The sequence below is a fragment of the Mus caroli genome, chromosome 3 (genome assembly GCF_900094665.2).
Source record: "Mus caroli chromosome 3, CAROLI_EIJ_v1.1, whole genome shotgun sequence".
Lineage (NCBI taxonomy): Eukaryota > Metazoa > Chordata > Mammalia > Rodentia > Muridae > Mus > Mus caroli.
The window spans coordinates 31404309-31424224 of record NC_034572.1 but is presented as its reverse complement, the minus strand read 5'-3'; the positions used below and the strand labels follow the sequence as shown (position 1 = coordinate 31424224).

At 41.5% G+C, this 19916-nt stretch overlaps 3 protein-coding genes across 3 annotated transcripts in view; 2 read left to right on the top strand and 1 right to left on the bottom strand.

Annotated features, from left to right (window-relative positions):
- Nucleotides 1–4149, top strand: part of Bbs7 (Bardet-Biedl syndrome 7) — a 35688-nt gene extending 31539 nt beyond the window's left edge. The window contains exons 15-18 of the mRNA XM_021158072.2: nucleotides 1470–1579; nucleotides 1674–1777; nucleotides 1906–2029; nucleotides 3708–4149. Of these exons, the coding sequence (XP_021013731.1) occupies nucleotides 1470–1579; nucleotides 1674–1777; nucleotides 1906–2029; nucleotides 3708–3841 (472 nt within the window). The 3' untranslated portion in view covers nucleotides 3842–4149. The remainder of the gene's footprint in view (nucleotides 1–1469; nucleotides 1580–1673; nucleotides 1778–1905; nucleotides 2030–3707) is intronic.
- Nucleotides 4150–5378: 1229 nt separating this feature from the next.
- Ccna2 (cyclin A2) lies at nucleotides 5379–11329 on the top strand. The gene is made up of 8 exons (XM_021158644.1): nucleotides 5379–5702; nucleotides 6349–6592; nucleotides 8236–8345; nucleotides 8531–8754; nucleotides 9411–9618; nucleotides 10205–10318; nucleotides 10644–10777; nucleotides 11021–11329. The coding sequence occupies exons 1-8, from the start codon at nucleotides 5517–5519 to the stop codon at nucleotides 11067–11069; spliced, it is 1269 nt and encodes a 422-aa protein (XP_021014303.1). The 5' UTR covers nucleotides 5379–5516; the 3' UTR covers nucleotides 11070–11329.
- A 51-nt stretch (nucleotides 11330–11380) lies between these two features.
- The window catches only part of Exosc9 (exosome component 9), a 15294-nt gene continuing 6758 nt past the window's right edge, over nucleotides 11381–19916 (bottom strand). Inside the window, exons 8-12 of the mRNA XM_021158643.1 lie at nucleotides 15971–16059; nucleotides 14906–15052; nucleotides 14003–14184; nucleotides 12016–12094; nucleotides 11381–11883 (exon numbers count right to left, since the gene is read on the bottom strand). Coding sequence (XP_021014302.1) covers nucleotides 11808–11883; nucleotides 12016–12094; nucleotides 14003–14184; nucleotides 14906–15052; nucleotides 15971–16059 — 573 coding nt within the window. The 3' untranslated portion in view covers nucleotides 11381–11807. The remainder of the gene's footprint in view (nucleotides 11884–12015; nucleotides 12095–14002; nucleotides 14185–14905; nucleotides 15053–15970; nucleotides 16060–19916) is intronic.

The window sequence follows — 19916 nt, the reverse complement described above, 5'->3', positions numbered from 1 at the left end:
TTTTTTTTTTTTTTTTTTTTTTTTTTTTTTTTTTTTATCTTCTCTGACTAGTTTTGGCTTAAAGTCAATTTTGTCAGATTTCAGAACAGTGACATCTGCTTATTACGTCATTTGCTTGGGATACATTTTTCCTTCCTTTTACCCCATAGTAGCCTCTGTCTCTGATGGTGACATGACATATGAGCTTAGAGACAGCAGGTAGATAGTTCCTGAATTTCAGTCAACTCTGTTAGTCTCTGACTGGTGACTAAGAAATTGAGAGTATTAATATTCAGATTTATAACGGAAAGCTGTATATGATTGCCTGTCCTTTTGTTCATTTTGTAGTATTTTAGTGTTTTCTTTTTCTCTCCTGGTTAACTATTATTACTCAAAAGTGGTTTATTCTTCCCTGGGGCCCCATATATGTGTTGTCTTTTTCTTCAGTTGGAGAATTCAGTCAAGTATCTTCTGTGAGTTGTCTTAATGGTCATGAATTGTTTTTATTATGAAAAAAAATTCTTACCTCTTCAATTATGATTGATGGCTTTGTTGTGAGCTGTAGTCTGGGTTGGCAGTTACTCTTTTCTAGCTTTCTAAAGTTGCCCTCGAGAAATCTGTTGTTATTGATCAGCCTTCCTTTATATGTGATTTGATGATTCTTTCTTGCTTCTTTCAAATATAGTTGAATTTTCTTTGTTCTAAACATTTAGTGGTTTAACTATACTGACAAGGAATTGATCTTTTCTGGCCTTGTCTGTTTAACATTCTGACTGTCTCTGTATCTGCCATTTCTTTGACTAACTTAGGGACATTTTTTGCTATGATGTTGTTGAGACTGTTTTCTATATCTTTGAAAAATAGTTAATTCTCAAAACTCATAGATTTTAAATTTTCATTGTGTCCCAAATATCTGAAAGTGCAGCTTGAACCTTATTAGTTTATCCGTGTCCTTGGTGGGGGTTCTAATTTCTGAGATTACAAGTGTGCTTCATTTTTCTAGCATGAGAAGTAGAGATTCCTAAAGAAAACTAAGGGTCCTGAGAACGTAAATTGTAGCAGTAAATGCTGTTCCTGAAAAATATCAGATGTCTCTCTCTCAGGTTGGATACCAGGTTTATTTTTAAAATAAAGCATACAGTAATACAATTTATTTGTGTAATTATATTAAGGAAAAACATATGTGTGTATGTGTGGGAATAAGCAATTCTAAATACATTTTATATATGAGGTTTGCTATTGGCAATATTAATGTCCACGAAGAAAATCAAAATTTCTCATCTTAAGAGGTATGTGTGTAATAGGATATTTAGTTTTGAGTTCAGAAGCTGACTTGGTATGGCAAAGGTCAGAATACATGTCTATGCTTTACCTTAATGATATATACAGATCATGTAAAATCAAATGAAATCTAAACACTAGCTAAAAGTATGTATTTATGGGGTCATTTGCTCCTACAACTTTTCTTTAAAAATATATTGATTTTGTAGGAAAGGAGAAGGAGTTTTTAAATCTGACAACATTTCTACAATATCCATCCTAAAAGATGTGCTTTCTAAAGAAGCTACAAAAAGGAAAATTAATCTCAACATATCATACGGTAAAAAAGGAAATTGTTCATTCCAATTTTTGCAGTTTTAATAGCAATGTTTTTCGTGAAAGTGACTTAACTGTGGCTGACTAACTTCTTGTAGAGATAAATGAAGTGTCTGTCAAGCACACTTTAAAGCTAATCCACCCGAAGCTGGAGTATCAGCTGCTTCTGGCTAAGAAAGTGCAGTTAGTTGACGCCTTGAAGGTAAGGGTGTGCCAGTGGGACCGTGAACATGACTGTGAGCTCCTCCGGGCTTCTAAGTTATAAGCACATTGTTACACACTAAAACCTGACCATTAAGGCGCTTCTATTTCCTTTTCATTTTTAATAAGGAATTGCAGGTTCATGAGGGAAATACAGACTTTCTGACTCCAGAGTATCGATGTATTCTAGAAGAGGCAGATCATCTACAAGAGGAATACAAAAAGCAGCCTGCACATCTTGAAAGACTCTATGGTGAGTAGACCAGAAAAGCCTTTCCAGAAAAGCCTGCTCTGCTTCTTTTCAGCAGTTCTTTGGGGTTTTTTACTTGTTTGTCTGTTTTTGTGTTTTGTGTTTGGGAGGGGGGGGGTGTTTGTTTGTTTGTTTTGCCAAATAACTATGAAAGGAACATGGCAGAGACTACAGCAGCCACGAGCCTGTGGCAACCAGTTTATTGTACAAAATATTTATGTATTTTTCCAAGGTGGCCTTACATCTTAACCTTACTTTAAAATGCAAATAAATGTGAAAGTGTGTGAACATCTGTGTATAATGAAAAGGTGTTGCAACCTACACAGCCTAGACATCCACACTGTTTCTCACAGTGATTTTCAGGTTCTGTTGCTACAATAAAAAACTCAGCATTTAATCTATTTAGGCAAAAATTAGTAGGAATATTTATGTGATCTTTAAGTTAACAGCTTAAAACTTGTCTTATTTGGTGATAAGTTGGGTATGTTACAGATTGTATTGAAAAAAGGAAAAAAGACCAAGGGAAGGGAAGACAGAGATGGAGGGAGGGAAGAGTAAGCAAAAGCTTAGATAGCAGTCCTTCTCTAAGGTCTGTTGTGCGCAGCACACTGCACTCTCTTTCTTGAGATATTTAACTGTTGCAGCAGCTCTGCAAGGGAGATGATTTTATCTTCATTTTCAGTAATCTTTAGATAAAATATGGGAGTAAAGTTTGCTCTCGCATACCTAGTTAGTGGCAAAGCCTTCATTAAGCCCTTCTCTCCCTGACATGCAGGCCTGGGGCCATCACGACTGGTGTCCTCAGCCCATACTGATCCACTAACCTGCCTACAGAATTTATTATGCACCCAAGACTTTCTCACAGATGAACAGTACTGATATCTGAGTGTTCACTATATGCCAAGCACAGGGTCTCTTTTACAATATCCTTACATAATGGTGTTGCAGATCTATCGTCTCTTATCTGTGATTCCAAAATCTAGGAAGCAGCTTTGAAAACCAAAGTTTTACTTTTGTAAATCATTTACCAGCAAAATCTGTCTTAATCTGATTGACTTCATGATAAAACCTGATTTAAACTGACACGAAACTTTTTCTATTTTTTTTTAATCCCACTGAGTGCAAGTATTCACCTGTTTACTTTATTGTAAAAGCATTGCCATTCTGTTAGCAGGTATCAGCACTCAGTCTTATTGGACCAATACCATCCATGGTATAATATTCTTTTTCTCTTCCTAAAATATACTTTTTTTTCAAGGGTCTTGTATAAATAATAGACAACTTGAGTTGTCTCTGTGTTACATCTTGAAAACTCCAAGGTGCAGTAATTTTCCCAGACCTCTGCACCCAGTCAGCCCATAGGTGGAGTGCTTCAGTTCAGCCGTTCTTCCTAATGGAGCAGCAGTCAGTGGCTGGGATGCAGTGTGCACCGACAGAGATTCAGAATGGCTGCCAGTGGCTTGTCTAAGTCAGCAGTTGCAACCCATTGTTAGGAAGGTTATCAAATATTTATGTCTTGAAAGTTGCTTCAAACCTTCTCCACATACACATCTGTTTTTAAAAGCACCAACCTCTTCCAGGCTTGTATGTGTTGAATAATGGAGTCTCAGGTGGTGAGAGAATGCCACATGCATTGTTAAAAGAACTAATCAATAACAAGAAATAATATTTTTCTTCCTAGGTATGATTACTGATCTTTTCATAGATAAATTTAAGTTCAAAGGCACTAATGTAAAAACCAAAGTACCCATGCTCCTGGAGATTCTCGACAGCTACGACCAGAACACACTGATTTCTTTCTTCGATGCAGCATGAAAGATAAACAAGGTAGGCCCAACAGGACAGTCGGAGAAGCAAGCGGAGCCTGATCAGACCTGAGGAACCTCAGATGGATGTCCCACATGTAATCAGAAGAGTGACGGCCTCTAAGATTCCCCCTACGAGCATCCATGAAAGTCCTTTTTATTGTGTACGTGAGGGGAAAAAGAAAATCTTTTAGTCATTCATTTCAGGGGACTATTGCATTGAAAGTTTTAGACTATTAAATAAGAGAAAATAAGCTGTCTTTTGTTTTCAAAAGGTAGTTATGAAAACAATAATTACATTTTATTATATTTTGTGTGATTCTTAACTATTAAATGTGAACATTTAAGGTAATATACTTGTGTCTTTATTTATATATATTTATTTAGGTTTTGTATATATTTCTCTGTGTGTGTTTGGGTTGGTGGTTTGTTTTGTTTTGTTTTGTTTTTTGTGGTTTTGTTTTGTTTTTCGAGACAGGGTTTCTCAAGACAGGATTTCTTTGTGTAGCTGACCTGGAACTAACTCTGCAGTCCAGGCTGGCCTTGCACTCAAAAGAGATCCACCTGCCTCTGCCTCCTGAGATGCCCATAAAAGGCTTGGCCATCGCCTCCTGGCTGCCCGGTTTTCTTATAAACACTTTTTTTTTCTACTTTTGAGACATCATCTCACTACATAGCTGACTTGGAACTAACTTGAATTCTAAGATCTGAAACTCTGAGATTAAAGGTATGCATCACAATGCACTTCATTTCTAAATGTAATATCTATTTGGGTCAGTGGAACTTCATGGTCTGATGTCACAACCAAGGATTAGCAAAATTAATGGACATCTGAATTTCTTGTAGTACACCACTTGTTATCAACAATAGCTAAAGTTGGCATTTTAAATTAATCCATCTTTAATTGGGGGTGGGGGTGGGGTAGTTTACTGGAATGCGGGGCATAGAAACACGCCTTTAATCCCAGATCAGTGAGTTCTGATAACGGATATCAGTGAGTCACAGGACAATTGGGACAGCATTATGAGACCCTGCCTCAAAATCAAACAACAAACAAATAATATACAGGAGAGGTGAAGCAATAGTAAACAGTAAAAGTTCCAGCGTTTCCCTGTGTTGTATGGCAGCATCACCGAGAGAGAGAGAAAGGAGTAGTGTACCCGGGACGGGGCAGCTTGTCATTCAGATCCATACGCTCCTGCCCAGGCGCCACCCAGCGACCAGGGGAAGGCGCTTCACCCCTTAGCTGAGGCGAAGGCCGACACCTCGAAGCCCGGAGGGCTTGTCTGGACCGCCCAGCGGCTCCTGCAGGATCCTATGAGGTTACAGATCCGCTGAGCAGCAGAGATCGGCCGAACGCGGCCGCCCGCCCCGCCTTCCTCTGCGCAGGCGCGTCCTCAGGCGCCCGCCCTGTAAGATTCCCGTCGGGCCTTCACTCGCGGCGACCGGCGCTCCGGTGACGTCACGGGCTCCGGCCGCCCTCATTGGTCTATTTCAATAGTCGCGGGCTACTTGAACTACAAGACTAGCAGCCGGCGGGCGGCGCGCAGCTCGCGGCTCCTGGGCTCTGCGCTCCTCCCGCCTGCAGCCTCTGCTCCGCGGGTCGGCCGCCAGGGTCCCGCGCTGCTCCGGAGCGGCGGGCGCCGTGCACGCTCTGCCGCCGACGGAACCCGACAGGAGCCGCGATGCCGGGCACCTCGAGGCAGTCGGGTCGCGATGCGGGCTCAGCCCTGCTCTCGCTGCATCAGGAAGACCAAGAGAATGTCAACCCCGAAAAACTGGCGCCAGCCCAGCAGCCGCGGGCACAGGCGGTGCTGAAGGCCGGGAACGTGCGTGGACCCGCGCCGCAGCAGAAGCTCAAGACTCGACGGGTAATAGGGCGCGGGGGTCTGGAGGAGGGCCGGGCGATTGCGGTCCTGGGTTTAGCAGCCCAGAGGGCCGGAAAGCACGCTGAGCATTCCAGGGGGAGTCGGGCTGCAGTCTTCGCGGTCCGGGCGTTTCTAGTACCAAATAGTCCCACGAGTTCTGCCGACCCGTGTAGACCGCCCTTCAGCACTAGTGGCGCCGCGTTCCAAAAAATGCCCGGGGTCATATCATACCAAGCGTTGCCACTCGCGTGTCGACTTCCCCCAGCTGTGTACCTTTCCCTCCACTTTTAAAGCCAGGCATTGCATTAGGATGTAGATCCCTTCCCCCTCACCATCTGCTTCCCAGATTACTACTTCAGGGAAGGACATAAAGCAAGTATTCTGCGTGGTAAATCCGCCATTTTAGCCAGACTTGCTGTTTTGCTCCACCCTGGGGCTAAAGTTGTGACTCAGTTCTTTGCCCTAACTTTAGTCTTTGATTAGTTTGGAATTCCAATCCGTTCTATTTATAGAAGCCTTTGTAGAAATGGCTGTGAGAAATCCGATTTACACACCTTTACCTGGGCTTTGCCTCATGAACTTGGAATTAAAAGCTGATACCCACGGGGCTAGAAGCAAAGTTGTATTAAAAAAGATTCCTCCTCTTTAGGTTGCTCCTCTTAAGGACCTTCCTATAAACGATGAGCATGTCACTGCTGGTCCTTCATGGAAAGCAGTCAGTAAACAGCCTGCTTTCACCATTCATGTGGATGAAGCAGAAGAGACTCAGAAGAGGCCAGCTGAGCTTAAAGAAACAGAGTGTGAAGATGCCCTGGCTTTTAATGCAGCTGTCTCTTTACCCGGAGCAAGAAAACCACTGACACCTCTTGACTATCCAATGGATGGCAGTTTTGGTAAGGTTGCTTTTTATTTTTACCAGTCTCTCTTCCTTCTTTCCCTCCTTTCTGTCTTTCTATTACCCCTCTGAGTTTCTTGAGTATCCTTGACTGTCCTGAAACTCACTCTGTAGACTAGGCTGGCCTTGAACTAAGAGATCCACCTACCTCAGCCTCCCAAAGTGCTGGGATTAAAGGCATGTGCCACCACCACCACCAAGCCTGTGCCTTTTATTTTGAGGTCTCAACCTGTAGCTCAAACTAATCTTGATATTTTGAGTTTTAAGATTATGTCTTACCGGATCATAGCACAGTGAGTTAAGATTACTGCAATCTCATGACTAGTACTGACCTATAAAAGGACTCAAATCTTTAACCGGCTAACCGGCAGGAGGGCACTGCAAACCAACATCAATTTTAATTATATCATAAATATCTATCTAAATTGACTTTATAAATGTTTGGCTGGGAGAATAGATTTCAGTTTTATGTCTGACTCACTTCTTAACATCCCAGTCCTAAGAGTGCTCCTCGAGGCTACAGTTTTAAGCATTACAATATCTGCCATTCGTCGTTTAAACTTATTTGAATGTTCATTAGATTGTAGATCAGACACATGGAAGGCAAAATAGCTGCTGTAGACAGCTCTGCGGTTACTATGACATCACTGTGTGGAGACCAGAGATACTGGTATCTGTCACACTCTACCTTATGCTGTGTGTCAGCAGAAGGGGTGTGCTTGCCTGTGCTGGTACAAGTAGAGACTAGTGGAGTACTTGACTTTGGGGTATCTTCAACCACTCTTCCATCTCATTTCTTGATAAAAGGTTTCATTGGAGCTCAGCGATTTGGCAGCCTGGCCATCAAGCCACAGGGATATGACTATTTTCAACCCTTTTCCTCTCCCACTCCTAGGGTTACAGATAATGCTTCTGTGTGGTGCTGGGAATGCAAGCCATATCTTCATTCAGGTGTATGCAGCAGGCACTGCACTAAGCCATTTCCCAGCCGCTTTAGTTTACTTAGTTCTGCTGATGGGGAAGGAGTATATGGAAACAGTTTATTACACAGATTCCCCCATCTCAAGATAACTGAAATGGTAAAAACTAGAGCTGAGTATATTTAATGCCTATAAACAGCACTCAGGAGGCTGAGGCAAGATTGCCAGCCTAGGGCTACAGAGTCAGTTTCAGGCCAGTTTAGCCTTTAGAATGAGACCCAATTTTAACAAATACCAAGTCCCTTACAGATCAGTGTTTGAACATGATATGACAAACTTGACATCTTTACTAACATTGTTAATCATGCCATTTACCTGATTCTAATGACTCCCTCATTATGATCTGACTATGGCAACCCGTGGGATCTGCAGTCTCTCTTAAGACAAAAATAATTATTTTAAAACTTTGCTGTTAAGTTCTTGTCCTAAAAGAACCATTGTTTCATCTGCTCATCTCTGTGGAGGATGATACTTTAATTCTCAGTCCTCTTAGTAGCCTACTGGTGTACATACATACATTTATTTCTGTTTTGGGACTAAGGTTACCCTAGAGCTTTGACAAAAGTCCTAAAACCAGAATAAGATGTTCTATGATGCTTTGCTATTAGGGTGTTTTTGATTGGAAGAGATAAATACTTTGGTTTTAATATCATGCACACAGAATCACCACATGCTATGGATATGTCTATTGTCTTAGAAGAAAAGCCAGTGAACGTTAATGAAGTACCTGACTATCAAGAAGACATTCACACGTACCTTAGGGAAATGGAGGTAAGGCTCTGCTCGTTACAAATGGCTCAGTGAAGCAGAGAGGATAATGCTGACGCCTGCTAACTACTAGCAAGTTACTCTAAACTTAAGATTATGGTGTATGCATCTTTGTGAATGATGAAGTCACCTGATAAATTACGTTAACACTGATTTTTTTTTTTTTTTTTTTTTTTTTACCCCTTCAGGTTAAATGTAAACCTAAAGTGGGTTACATGAAGAGGCAGCCAGACATCACTAACAGCATGCGGGCCATTCTCGTGGACTGGCTGGTTGAGGTGGGAGAAGAATATAAACTACAGAATGAGACCCTGCATTTGGCTGTGAACTACATTGATAGATTCCTCTCCTCCATGTCTGTGTTAAGAGGGAAGCTTCAGCTTGTGGGCACAGCTGCTATGCTGCTAGCTTCGTAAGTCCACCTAGTTTGGTTCAAAGTCATCACTCACTACTCCCTGTCCCCCACCCCCTGCCCCCATTTATATTTTATTGGACATTTTGCCTGCATGTATACCTGTAGCACATGTGAGGTCCCTGCTGAGGCAGAAGAGGTCATTGCGTCCCCTAAGCTTGATGTAACTGTTAAGAGCACCATGTGAGTACTGAGAATTGAACCTGGGTCCCAGCCAGTACTCTAACCAATGTGCCATCTCTTCAACCCCCAGTTTTAGGAATGGCTGTGGGATGATTCTGAACAGAGAGTGAAACTTATTTTTTGATCTAAAATATAAAGCTTTCTAGATCTGGATTTCACATGCCTTGAATGAGCATAGGCCAACCACATTTTATCATACTAGATTAAGAGTTTGAAAGTGTGGCTCTTCTGCAATAAAGTGCTTTCTGGAGTATAAGCATTATCTTCCACCAGGAAATATTATGTGCAGGAGGCAAATCAGAAGTCCTTTAGTGACTTGGGCCTTTGAATTGGTTTTAACCATCTCAGCTAGAGATGTCCGTCAGCTGTCAGTGGGATGTGGTTGATGGAAGTGAGTGGAGTCTACAGTCTTTGCGCTTTAGATTAAGACAAGACCTTCTGAATAAACTCACTCACAACTGCTTTTGTTATAGGAAGTTTGAAGAAATATACCCCCCAGAAGTAGCAGAGTTTGTGTATATTACAGACGATACCTATTCCAAGAAGCAGGTTCTGAGAATGGAGCACCTAGTATTGAAAGTCCTTGCTTTTGACTTGGCTGCACCAACAGTAAATCAGTTCCTTACCCAGTACTTCCTACACCTGCAGCCTGCAAACTGTAAGGTTGAAAGCTTAGCAATGGTAAGTCCAGTTTGGGGGTTGTTTTTAGGTTGTAATTAAGGGGCAAGCACTGGTTTCGTCATATAACACTGCCTAAGTCTTTTCGGACAGTTAATGCTCCAATACACAGAAAATGCTATGGCCATCTGTGGGCTCTGCACTTATGGTGTAATGAACAGGCATTAAACGTAGCTGCCCATGTACTGGATAGGCACACACCAATCATATGTATATTGTCTATTTTGTATTACAAGTAATTTAGTGATATTCTATGTATATAGCATTAACTTATGAAAATAGCATGTATCTTTTATATGTAAGAGATTTAAGTATCTAGTGTCCATGGATAGGGGCTGAGGTTCAGGAGAGAATTTCCCAATGAATACCCAAAAGTGACCATGCTGGAAAAGCACTAACTAGTGGCTTAGTATATTAGGGGAGAGAAATGTAAGCCGAGAACAGAGGAAAACATTGAAATAATTTTCTCAGGGCTGATAGAACCAGTGAGTATCCAAGACAATAGAAACTGGTCAAGAAGCAAGGATTCAAAATCTGAGTCTTATGTGTGATTATAAAAGTTTGGGTTTTGTTTTGTTTTTCATTTCAGTTTTTGGGAGAACTGAGTTTGATAGATGCTGACCCGTACCTTAAGTATTTGCCTTCACTTATTGCTGGAGCTGCCTTTCACTTAGCTCTCTACACAGTCACAGGACAGAGTTGGGTGTGTATTAACTGTTGCCTTCTCCAGTATGGGTGCTGCTTTGACGTGGGCTGAAATCTTAGCTATAAAGGTGCATTGAAAGCTCTGCTTCAAGAATCTGAGCCATCCACCTGCTGCTAGCAGGGGAAGTAAATGGTAAAGTAAAAGATGGAGTGAGTGAGCTAAAACAAGGTTGGGGGGCACCCTGAGTGAAGAATTAGGGGAGCAACATTTAGAAATAACAAAACATCCTGTCAAAGATTAGTGCCAATATTTAGATCAACTGTGAGCTTGTGGTCCATGCCCTGTGCTGTTACTAAAAACTCAATGGTTGTCTCTTCTCTAGCCTGAGTCATTGGCACAACAGACTGGATATACCCTGGAAAGTCTTAAGCCTTGTCTTGTGGACCTTCACCAGACCTACCTCAAAGCCCCACAACATGCCCAACAGTCGATACGGGAAAAGTACAAGCATTCAAAGTAAGAATCCAATTCTTGTTGAAGAATCCAGTAATCTGCCACAGCTACCTCAGTAGGCTCTTAAGTATTAGGAAGCTTTTGTGCCTTTGCTTCTGGTAAGAGAAGGGTCAGGGAACAGATGAGTGTGTTCTAAGTCTCAAATCAAGTAAAAATAGCATTTCTCCAGTCTTGGGGTACATGAATTGTTATGTAATCTCCCCAATGAATGTTTACGAAAAGTTTTTTTTTTTCTCTGCTCAACAGATATCACAGTGTTTCTCTTCTCAACCCACCAGAGACACTAAGTGTGTGAATGAAAGACTGCCGGCTTTGTTTGAAACAGGGGTCGCTCGGAGTCCATGCTGTACAGTTTTTATGTCGGGTTTTAGTTTCACAATCACTTCTGAATGTAGATGGTATAGCCACAGACAAATTATGGTATCCATTGCTTTTAAAATGGTTTTAATTTGTATATCTTTTGTACATGTGTCTATTTGGATAATTTTAATTGGTTTGTTAACATTGGTGCTGCCAACTGTCACGATATTGAGAATAAACTGATTTGGAAATCTTTGCAAGTCAAAGTTAATTTGAGGTAAAAATATGAATGATGTCATTTAGAAATAAATTTGATTTGTTTTATTGTACAGTGGGGAGTAGGAAAAGATTTTATAAAACTAAAATATTTCAGGGAAAAAGACCTTCAAATTCTGGCATTGATTATTCCAAGCATAATAACCAAAAGTAGACAAATCTCTTTTCAATGTAGCAGAACTCATTAGGCTCTCACATGTTACAGTAGTTTATGGAGATATTTTATTTATCAACTTTTACAAATAAGGTCTTACATGAGTTGGGAAGCTTGTGCAACAGAAAACTTTTCCAGAAAGTTTATTCAAAGCGTAATGTTAAGGACAAAACAATGTATCAAGAAGTTCAGCTTATAAGAAATATCCAGAGCTGTTAGCACTGAGTAGTGTATGTGTGTGTATATATATGTGTATATATATATATATATATACACACACACACACAGATCCACCACTTTAGCTTAGTTAGCAGTTCTCTTCTTTTTCCTTTTCCCTTGGCCTTTACTTGGTGCCTTCTGATTTGTACTGGTCTGAGCTCTGTGAATGAAGTAATAAAACAGTTCACTGTATCCCATCTGTCCTGGATTGGGTCACTGGGACTCTGAAAGGTGCCCCATTTTATAGAACCAGCTTTTAATGTATATTTGAAAGAGGCCAGAAATGTGTTACCTTATTTTCTTTGGGTTCTTCTCTGGCTCCAAAATGATCATTTCTTCTTCTTCACTATCTGATAGCACTATAGGGGCGCCTTTGGAGAATTCCAAAGAAGGAGTTTACTACTTAAGCACATCAGTGGTCCTAATGCTCCCATCTCCATGCTAAGGGAGCTCCCAAGCTCTACTGCCTGGAGGCTGACACTCTTTCCAAATCTTACCCTGTTCTAAGTAGCTCCTTGCAGCTCTGAAAATTTGTAAAAATTGATGTTTTCTATAAACGTTTTCTTTCCTTTTTCCCCAGTGGACATGTAGGCCAGGATGCTCTTAATTCTTGCTACCAGGGCTGCCCATGAAAAATGTAGAAAACTGCTTTGTTTGCCCATTTTTCTCTTGAACAGTAATTATATATGTGTGTAAATAAAGTATGCAAATTAACCCTTTACCCATTTGGTGGGCTGTGTGTTGTCTCATCTTTATTTGTTCACATGTTTTAGGAAAGCTCTACCTTCTTCACCATCCTACTTATTTTAGGCCCACTTTCATTGCTCAGGGTTCTTAAAACCACAAACAGCCTCTATGAAAAGAGAAATACATGTGCAAAGATACTAGCACCATAATAGTGAGAAGAAACAGCATTACTGATGATTAAACCAACTGGATGATTCTATGCAGCACTTGGTAGTCCTAATTAATTAGGATCTTTCATTTACCTGGTTAAACCAACATTGTTCCCCTGCCAAAACAATACCACCAAAGGCTGTAAGTAGCAATTCCCTTCTGTTAACAGAGTGCATACTGCTATGAGGTCAGGGAATAGCACTCATGGGGGCAGCTCACAATTGCCTGCAACTCCAGATTTGATGCCTGGCTCTAGCCTTCAAGGCACTCACATTCAGTGAGAAGTCTTTAAAAGCATGCACCTACAAAAGAACCAGAGTTGGGTTCCTGGCATCCATATTGGGCTACTCACAACTTCCTGGGACTCCAGCAAGTTCCTCTGAACTCCCCTATGCAAGCCCTGGCATACTCGAGCACATACATATACATAAGACCTTTCTGGGGGCTTCTAAAGTTTCCCATATACCAATGTGGCCATACTAACTCAGATAAGCCACACTTAAAATGTTCAATAGTAGGCTGGTGAGATGGCTCAGAACTGAGAAGAGTACTGACTGCTCTTCTGGAGGTCCTGAGTTCAAATCCCACCAGCCACAGGGTGGCCGACAACCACTCGTAAGAGATCTGACGCCCTCTTCTGTGTGTCTGAAGTCAGTTACGTGTACTTAGGTATAATAAATTAAAACAGAATTGTTCAATAGGTGAAGCTGCTGCCCCTAGCCAATGTACATAATTTCTTACCACAGAAAATACTACTGTGCAGTATCTCTATGTGTGCTGGCATCCACAGAGGCCAGAAGATGGTGTCAGTTTCCTTGGAGCTAGAATTATGGAGAGTACTGGATCCAAACTCTGATTATTGTGATTGAGCTCCAAGTGTCTCCAGAGCTGAACCACCTCTCTAGCTTATGTCATGAGCTTTTTTATATCTGATTCAAACTAAACAAGGCTGTTGGCAGGAAAGAAATCTTTAAGAAAAATCTTTAAATGCCCATGGATATATTTTTGTTTGTTTTTGAGACAGGATCTCTAATCCTGCTGCCTGAAACTCCCTATGTAGAAATGTTCCTGCCTATGCCTCCACAGTGCTGGGATTAAAGGTGTATACCACCACACCTGGCTACATGTAATTTTAAAAAATTGTTCAAAGTATCACTAGTATGCCAAAGCATACCACCAGTTTACAAAAATAAAAACATTCTTTTAGAACTGGTATTAATATTTCTATTCAATCGTTTAATTAAAATTTAGTTTAAATGCTAAAATACTTAGCCTTCCAAAACAAGAAATATCCCTATGTATGATCTATAATCTCCATACAAAACTTTGTCTATCGTTTATCTCAATTGTAGCTGTCTCTACACATTAAAAGCATCACCTACCTTGACTCCCAATATCAGAAACTTCTCCAGTGTCCATCTTTGTATCATCAAGAATGACAGCTTCATCAATGCCACCTTCTTCCTCCTCTTCCTTCTCAGAATCTTCAAGGTCACCCCAGGAGTTTTCTATTCCGTCTCCAATCTGGGCAGTTCCAGGAGTCCACAGCACAGGTTGAGAAACACTTTAACAAGTTAAGAAAACTGAATATCCACAACACTGTTATTTAACGAGCTACCAAGAAGAAATCAAATTTCCTGAAAGACTGTTTCATGAGTTCCATAAATTCTTAGGAATTAATATATTATGGGCTGCTAAATAACATGAGTGCACATGATCTCAAGATTATACGCCAATGCATAAAGAACTTGGCCATGTCATTGTCATTAGCACTGAAGTGCCATTTCTCAGAGGGAAATGAACGCTGGCTTTTGTTTGCATTTTCTTACAGTGGTGGAATGGAACCTAGGGCCATAAACAGCTAGAAAAGTGCAGCACCAGTGAGCTACATCCCCCAGCTCTTAGTTGTTGCTTTTGTTTTGTTTTGTTTTTTTCGAGACAGGGTTTCTCTGTATAGCCCTGGCTGTCCTGGAACTCACTTTGTAGACCAGGCTGGCCTCGAACTCAGAAATCCGCCTGCCTCTGCCTCCCAAGTGCTGGGATTAAAGGCGTGTGCCACCACGCCCGGCTAGTTGGTTCTTAAAATAGAAAAATGGACGATTTTTAGAGATAGGGAAGAGAAGCTAGATGTTACATTATCAACTCAGTTTGGCATATTTTTCTCTTATAGTATGAGGTTCCCCAAAACAAACATCAATATGTACACTCTAGCCTTAGAAAAAACCCAAAACAAAACAATTATGCATCTTATTACTGTACAAAGCAGCCAACAGAGATACACTTACATTTGTGGGGGAGGTTCAGCCTCAGCGATAATCTCCTCTGCTTTCTCCTCTATGTTGGAGGTATCAATAGGGGCCTTCTCCATTTTAAACGCTGTGATTCTCTGGTTTGCTATAGACTCTGCAAAGCCAAATTTTCCACCTTCTTTCCTGTAGATGGGTTTTTGGTAGTGGTTGTTTTGAAGATAAGAAGACGAAAGAAAAAACGAATTATTTCGTCCTTGGTAGGTAACTAGACTTGCTTCCTTACTAGACATTGATAGCTTTAACTCAACTTGACACAGCCTAGAGTCACTTGAGAAGGGAGGCCTTGACCAGACCAAAAACTATCAGTGAGGGAGCATCCTAACTGTTAATTACAGAAGAGGGCTCACCCACTGTGAGGGGCACCATTCCCTGGACAGGTGGTCCTGGGCTGTCTTAAGAAACGTAGCTAAGCATGGGCCTGGGAGCCGACATCAGCATTCCTCTGGATCTGCTGTAGCTCCTTGGCTCTGGGTGAGTTCCCTGACTAAGAGAGAATGCTACATGGGTAGTGAGGAAGCCTAACTCCAGGTCCCTCACCACCAGCAGACTGGGAACTGGAAACGTAAGCCAAATACATCTTTTCCTCCCCTATGTTGCTTCTGGTCAGTGTTTTATCACAGCAATAGTAATCAAACTAGAATACTACCGCAGTAATCAAGACATAAAAGTCATCATAACAATTTTTTGAAACTCGGCTGCACATGCGTGAGGTACTTGAAGTATATTCTCCAGTTCTCAAGTCAGCTGGAAGGCACAGCTCCCACAGAACAAGAACATGAAGTTGCTTAAAGTAACAGGAAGTTGAGTGGCAAACCAGCATGTTTGTTCTATTAATTTATTAGATTCTTCTTTCATAAGAACATATTAACTTTTAAAGAAGACACTTCTGTAACTTTTCAGAATAAAGTCTCAACCAAACACAAGTATGTACAACTGAGATTAACTAAAGAGCAAGCATGAAATCATATGGCTGCCCTTGCATGAGAAAATCTCATAAAACAAGAATTTAAAGAGCATATAATTTTGAAAAATGATACTTACCTGACTCTCTGGTCATTTTCCAAAGCTTTCTGTATTAGCTCTGTGATTTCTGCTACTTTCACACCAGCTATTTTACTGCATCTGAAAACCTGTTTACAAATACAGGATGTTACAGACAACAAATAGAACAGCTTTTTTTAATGAACCCAAAACCATGACATCAATTTTCTACCTTTAATGTTTAAGCATTTCTTTTCCAAATACCAAATTAAGGCGCAGTAAATACAAGACAATATGTATAAATTACAGAGATCACAGATAAAATGTGCTCAGGAATACAGACTTCCTTTCTGTGACAATAATCCACAGGAATCAATGGTTGCAATCCTATACCAATGGTGCTGGTGACAATGTGGAAAGGACACTCGCTGAGCACTTGGTACCTACAGCCTTACACACAAACACTTCAGTTGCTTCTATGGTGCCAGCAATAACATAATTTCCTAATATACAGATACGATGACACCCAGAGTCAAATCATTTGTCCAAAAGTTATAAACTTCAGTTACAATATGACTTAACACCTCTCCCTAGCATTTAATATTTATAATAGACGTTACATGGCGCTCTATTTTCTAATATCCTCCATGTGATCCTGATATGTGGCTGGATTTGAGTACTACTGCTGGTTTTATCCAAATTCAAAAAGTAAAATTTATTTTTCTCTTAATTTCTACATTTAATGCTTAAAAATAGTAATATGAATCTTTGTTCACTTGCCTGGGTTCCCTTGCCAGACCCTAGAACAGCAGTTCTAAACCTGGGAGTTGCAACTACTCTGGGGTGTGTGTGTGTGTGTGTGTGTGTGTGTGTTTGTGTGTGACATATCAGGTATCCTGCATATCAGATATTTACATTACAATTTATAACAACAACAAAATCAGTTATGAAGTAGCAATGAAATAATTTTATGGTCGGGGTCACCACAATATGAGGGACTGTTTTAAGGAGTGGCAACATTAAGAAGGTTGGAAACCACTGTTCTAAAGGACAAATACAGGGAGAGGCAAGGAAGAAAGGATACCTCACGGCCACTTTGACATTACATGGCCATGTAGTGACGGTACCGAAGGCAGATGCTAACATAACTAGACATAGTCATCTAAGGTACCCTTGTGGCTTTGGTTAAAAGATGCTTTTAGCAGACAGGAACCTAGCACATCCTGTCTCCTGAGAGGCTTCATCCAGCAGCAGACCCACTGCCAAACATCAGGCAGAGTCCGGAGAGACCTGTGGAAAAGTGGTGAATAGAAGCAAGCAAGGTGGAAGGCAAAGGACACCACAGGAAAAGCCAGAGTCAACTAACCTGGGACCATGGGGGCTCACAGAGCCTGGGCCATTAATCAGATGGGGTGGTTTGTATATGTTCTGCCCAGGGAGTGGCACTAGAAGGTGTGGCCTTGTTGGAGTAGGCGTGTCACTGTGGGTGTGGGCTAAAAGTCAGTCTTCCACTAGCAGCCTCCAGATGAAGATGTAGAACCCTCAGCTGTGCCTGCACCATGCCTGCCCAGATGCTGCCATGTGCCCACCTTGATGATAATGGACTGAACCTCTGAACCTGTAAGCCAGCCCCAATTAAATGTCTGCTCATAGCAATAAAACCCTAACTAAGACAGAAGTTGGTACCAGGGACCAGGATATTGCTGTGATAGGCCTGACCATGCTTTTGTTTGGAAGAATGTAAATTTGGGGACTTTGGATTTGGAAAGCTGTGGAATGCTTTAAGTAGGGCTTAATGAGCCATCCTACTAGGAATATGGAAAACTTTGCTGCTGTGAGTGATTTGAACCGTGCAGACCTGGCCCAAAAGGTTTCAGAGGAGAGGAATTTCAGTATGTGGTTTAGAGACTGTTTTTGTGGTGTTTTGGTGAAAAATGTGGCTGCTTTCTGCCCTTGTATAAAGAGTCTACCTGAGGCTAAGATAAAGAAATCTATATTAACTGAATTGACAAGGGAAGTCTCAAAAAAGCCCAACAGAGACTTTGTTGTTTGTTAAGTCTCACAACAAGCATTTTAAAAAGCACAGAAAGCTTAGAAAGGAATAATATAAAACATGTGGTTCAAGTATTAAAGGTGTACCAGGAAGTGAAATGGAACTGAATCCTATGTTTTCGGAGATGAGAGATTAAGGAACTTTGGGACAAGATCCTACCCAGATAAATTTAGATACAGGTATGGTGGTACACACCTTTAATTCCAGGAGACAAAGCCTTGTAGACCTCTGAGGTCAAGGCCAGCCTGTGATAGAACAGGCTCTAAGTGAAGAAGAGCTTAAGTCCAAGTGTGGTGGTATACACCTTTAATCCCATGAGACAGGCATGCAGACCTCAGAGCTCAAGGTCAATCTACAGAGCAAGATCCAGGACAGACAAGGAAGGATTTGGAAAACAAAAAGCTGGTAAGACTGTAATAGAACAAGGGGCATGTTCCAGCCCCAGCACAACTCAGCAGCTTTGGCCATAAAAGGGACTACTGGGACAACTGATGCTGGTTAGCTGGAACTAAGAAATTAGCAGTGATTAAGAAGAGGCCAGCATCACTGAGGTGAAATCTTCTGGGAATCGTTTTCTGACAGCACAAAGAAGCTGTGTTCCAGAGATAGCCTAGGTTGTACCTTGTACTGCAGCAGGACTTAGCGATGTGTGAGAGTCACCCAGGTGGTACTAGTTTTGAAGATATGAAGGGGTCATGAAGAGCAGCTGAGGCTTGGTACTGTGACTGGTCATGGAAGGTCATTGGTGAAGGTGCAGCCTCAGTTGCAGTTGATGGCCCAGGACTGAAGGGATCATGCAAAGGATTTGAGGCCTGGCACCATGAACAGAGCCAATGAGAGGCTATTGGTGAAGTGTAGTTGCAGCAGAAGACCACGGTGTACTGGAGATGCCAGTACCATGGGATGATCACCAAGAACAGCAATGGCAGTGGAGTAGATCAACCTGAGCTTAGAAAGCTACAGAGGGCAGAGCTGGAAAAGTGACACCAGCCCATTGGAGGAGCCCAGAAGATCATGTGTAGATCCTAGACATTGAAACAAGAACATTACTCCAAGGTAACATTGAAGTTGCCTTGGAGACCCCACGGATTTTCAAGATGCCAGAGCCTTAGGGTATCTGCCAAGGAAAGCTGCTAACGGAGTGGAACCATTCCAGGAAAAGAAGTTTGTTGCAGTCAACAAAAGATGAAAATGAAGTTGAGAACTGAAGCCAGTTTTGATATCAGCCGAGATGCAGAGTTTGTAGTTTACCCAGCTGCTTTCCTGTCTTGCTTTGGGGATTATAGTTGAGTGATTGGATGAATCTCAGAAGAGACTTTGAACTTTGGACTTTTAACATTGTTGAGACTGCTATAGACTATGGGGACTTTGAAAGTTGGATTAAATGTACCATTTTTATTATGTTATGGCTAGATATTGCCCCCACAGACATGTGTTTGAACAAGCCTATAGGAGCCAGGAAGTGGAATGTGATGGTTTGTATATACTTGGCCCAGAGAGTGGCACTATCAGGAGGTGTGGCCTTGCTGCAGAAGGTGTATCCCTGTGGGCATAGGCTTAAGACCCTCATTTTAGCTCCCTAGAAGTCAGTTTTCCACTAGCACGCTTCAGATGAAGATGTAGAATTCTCAGCTTCTTATGTACCTTGCCTGCCCAGATGCTGCCATGTTCCCACCTTGATGATAATGGACTGGATATCTAAATCTGTAAGCCAGCCCCAATTAAATGTTGTCCCTTATAAGACTTGCCTTGGTCACTGTGTCTACTCACAGCAGTAAAACCCTAAGATACTGTACTGGCTATTTTTGTGTCAACTTGACACAGCTGGAGTTATCACAGAGAAAGGAGCTTCAGTTAAGGAAATGCCTCCATGAGATCCAACTGTAAGGCATTTTCTCAATTAGTGATCAAGGGGGAAAGGCCCCTTGTGGGTAGGACCATCCCTGGGCTGGT

What these genes read in the sequence shown, in the direction of transcription:
- Ccna2 (XM_021158644.1), top strand. Translation starts at nt 5,517, where the DNA reads ATGCCGGGCACCTCGAGGCAGTCGGGTCGCGATGCGGGCTCAGCCCTG. An exon ending in CGTACCTTAGGGAAATGGAG is followed by an intron (nt 8,346 to 8,530) that starts GTAAGGCTCTGC and finishes TTACCCCTTCAG; the next exon opens with GTTAAATGTAAACCTAAAGT. An exon ending in AGGTTGAAAGCTTAGCAATG is followed by an intron (nt 9,619 to 10,204) that starts GTAAGTCCAGTT and finishes TTTTCATTTCAG; the next exon opens with TTTTTGGGAGAACTGAGTTT.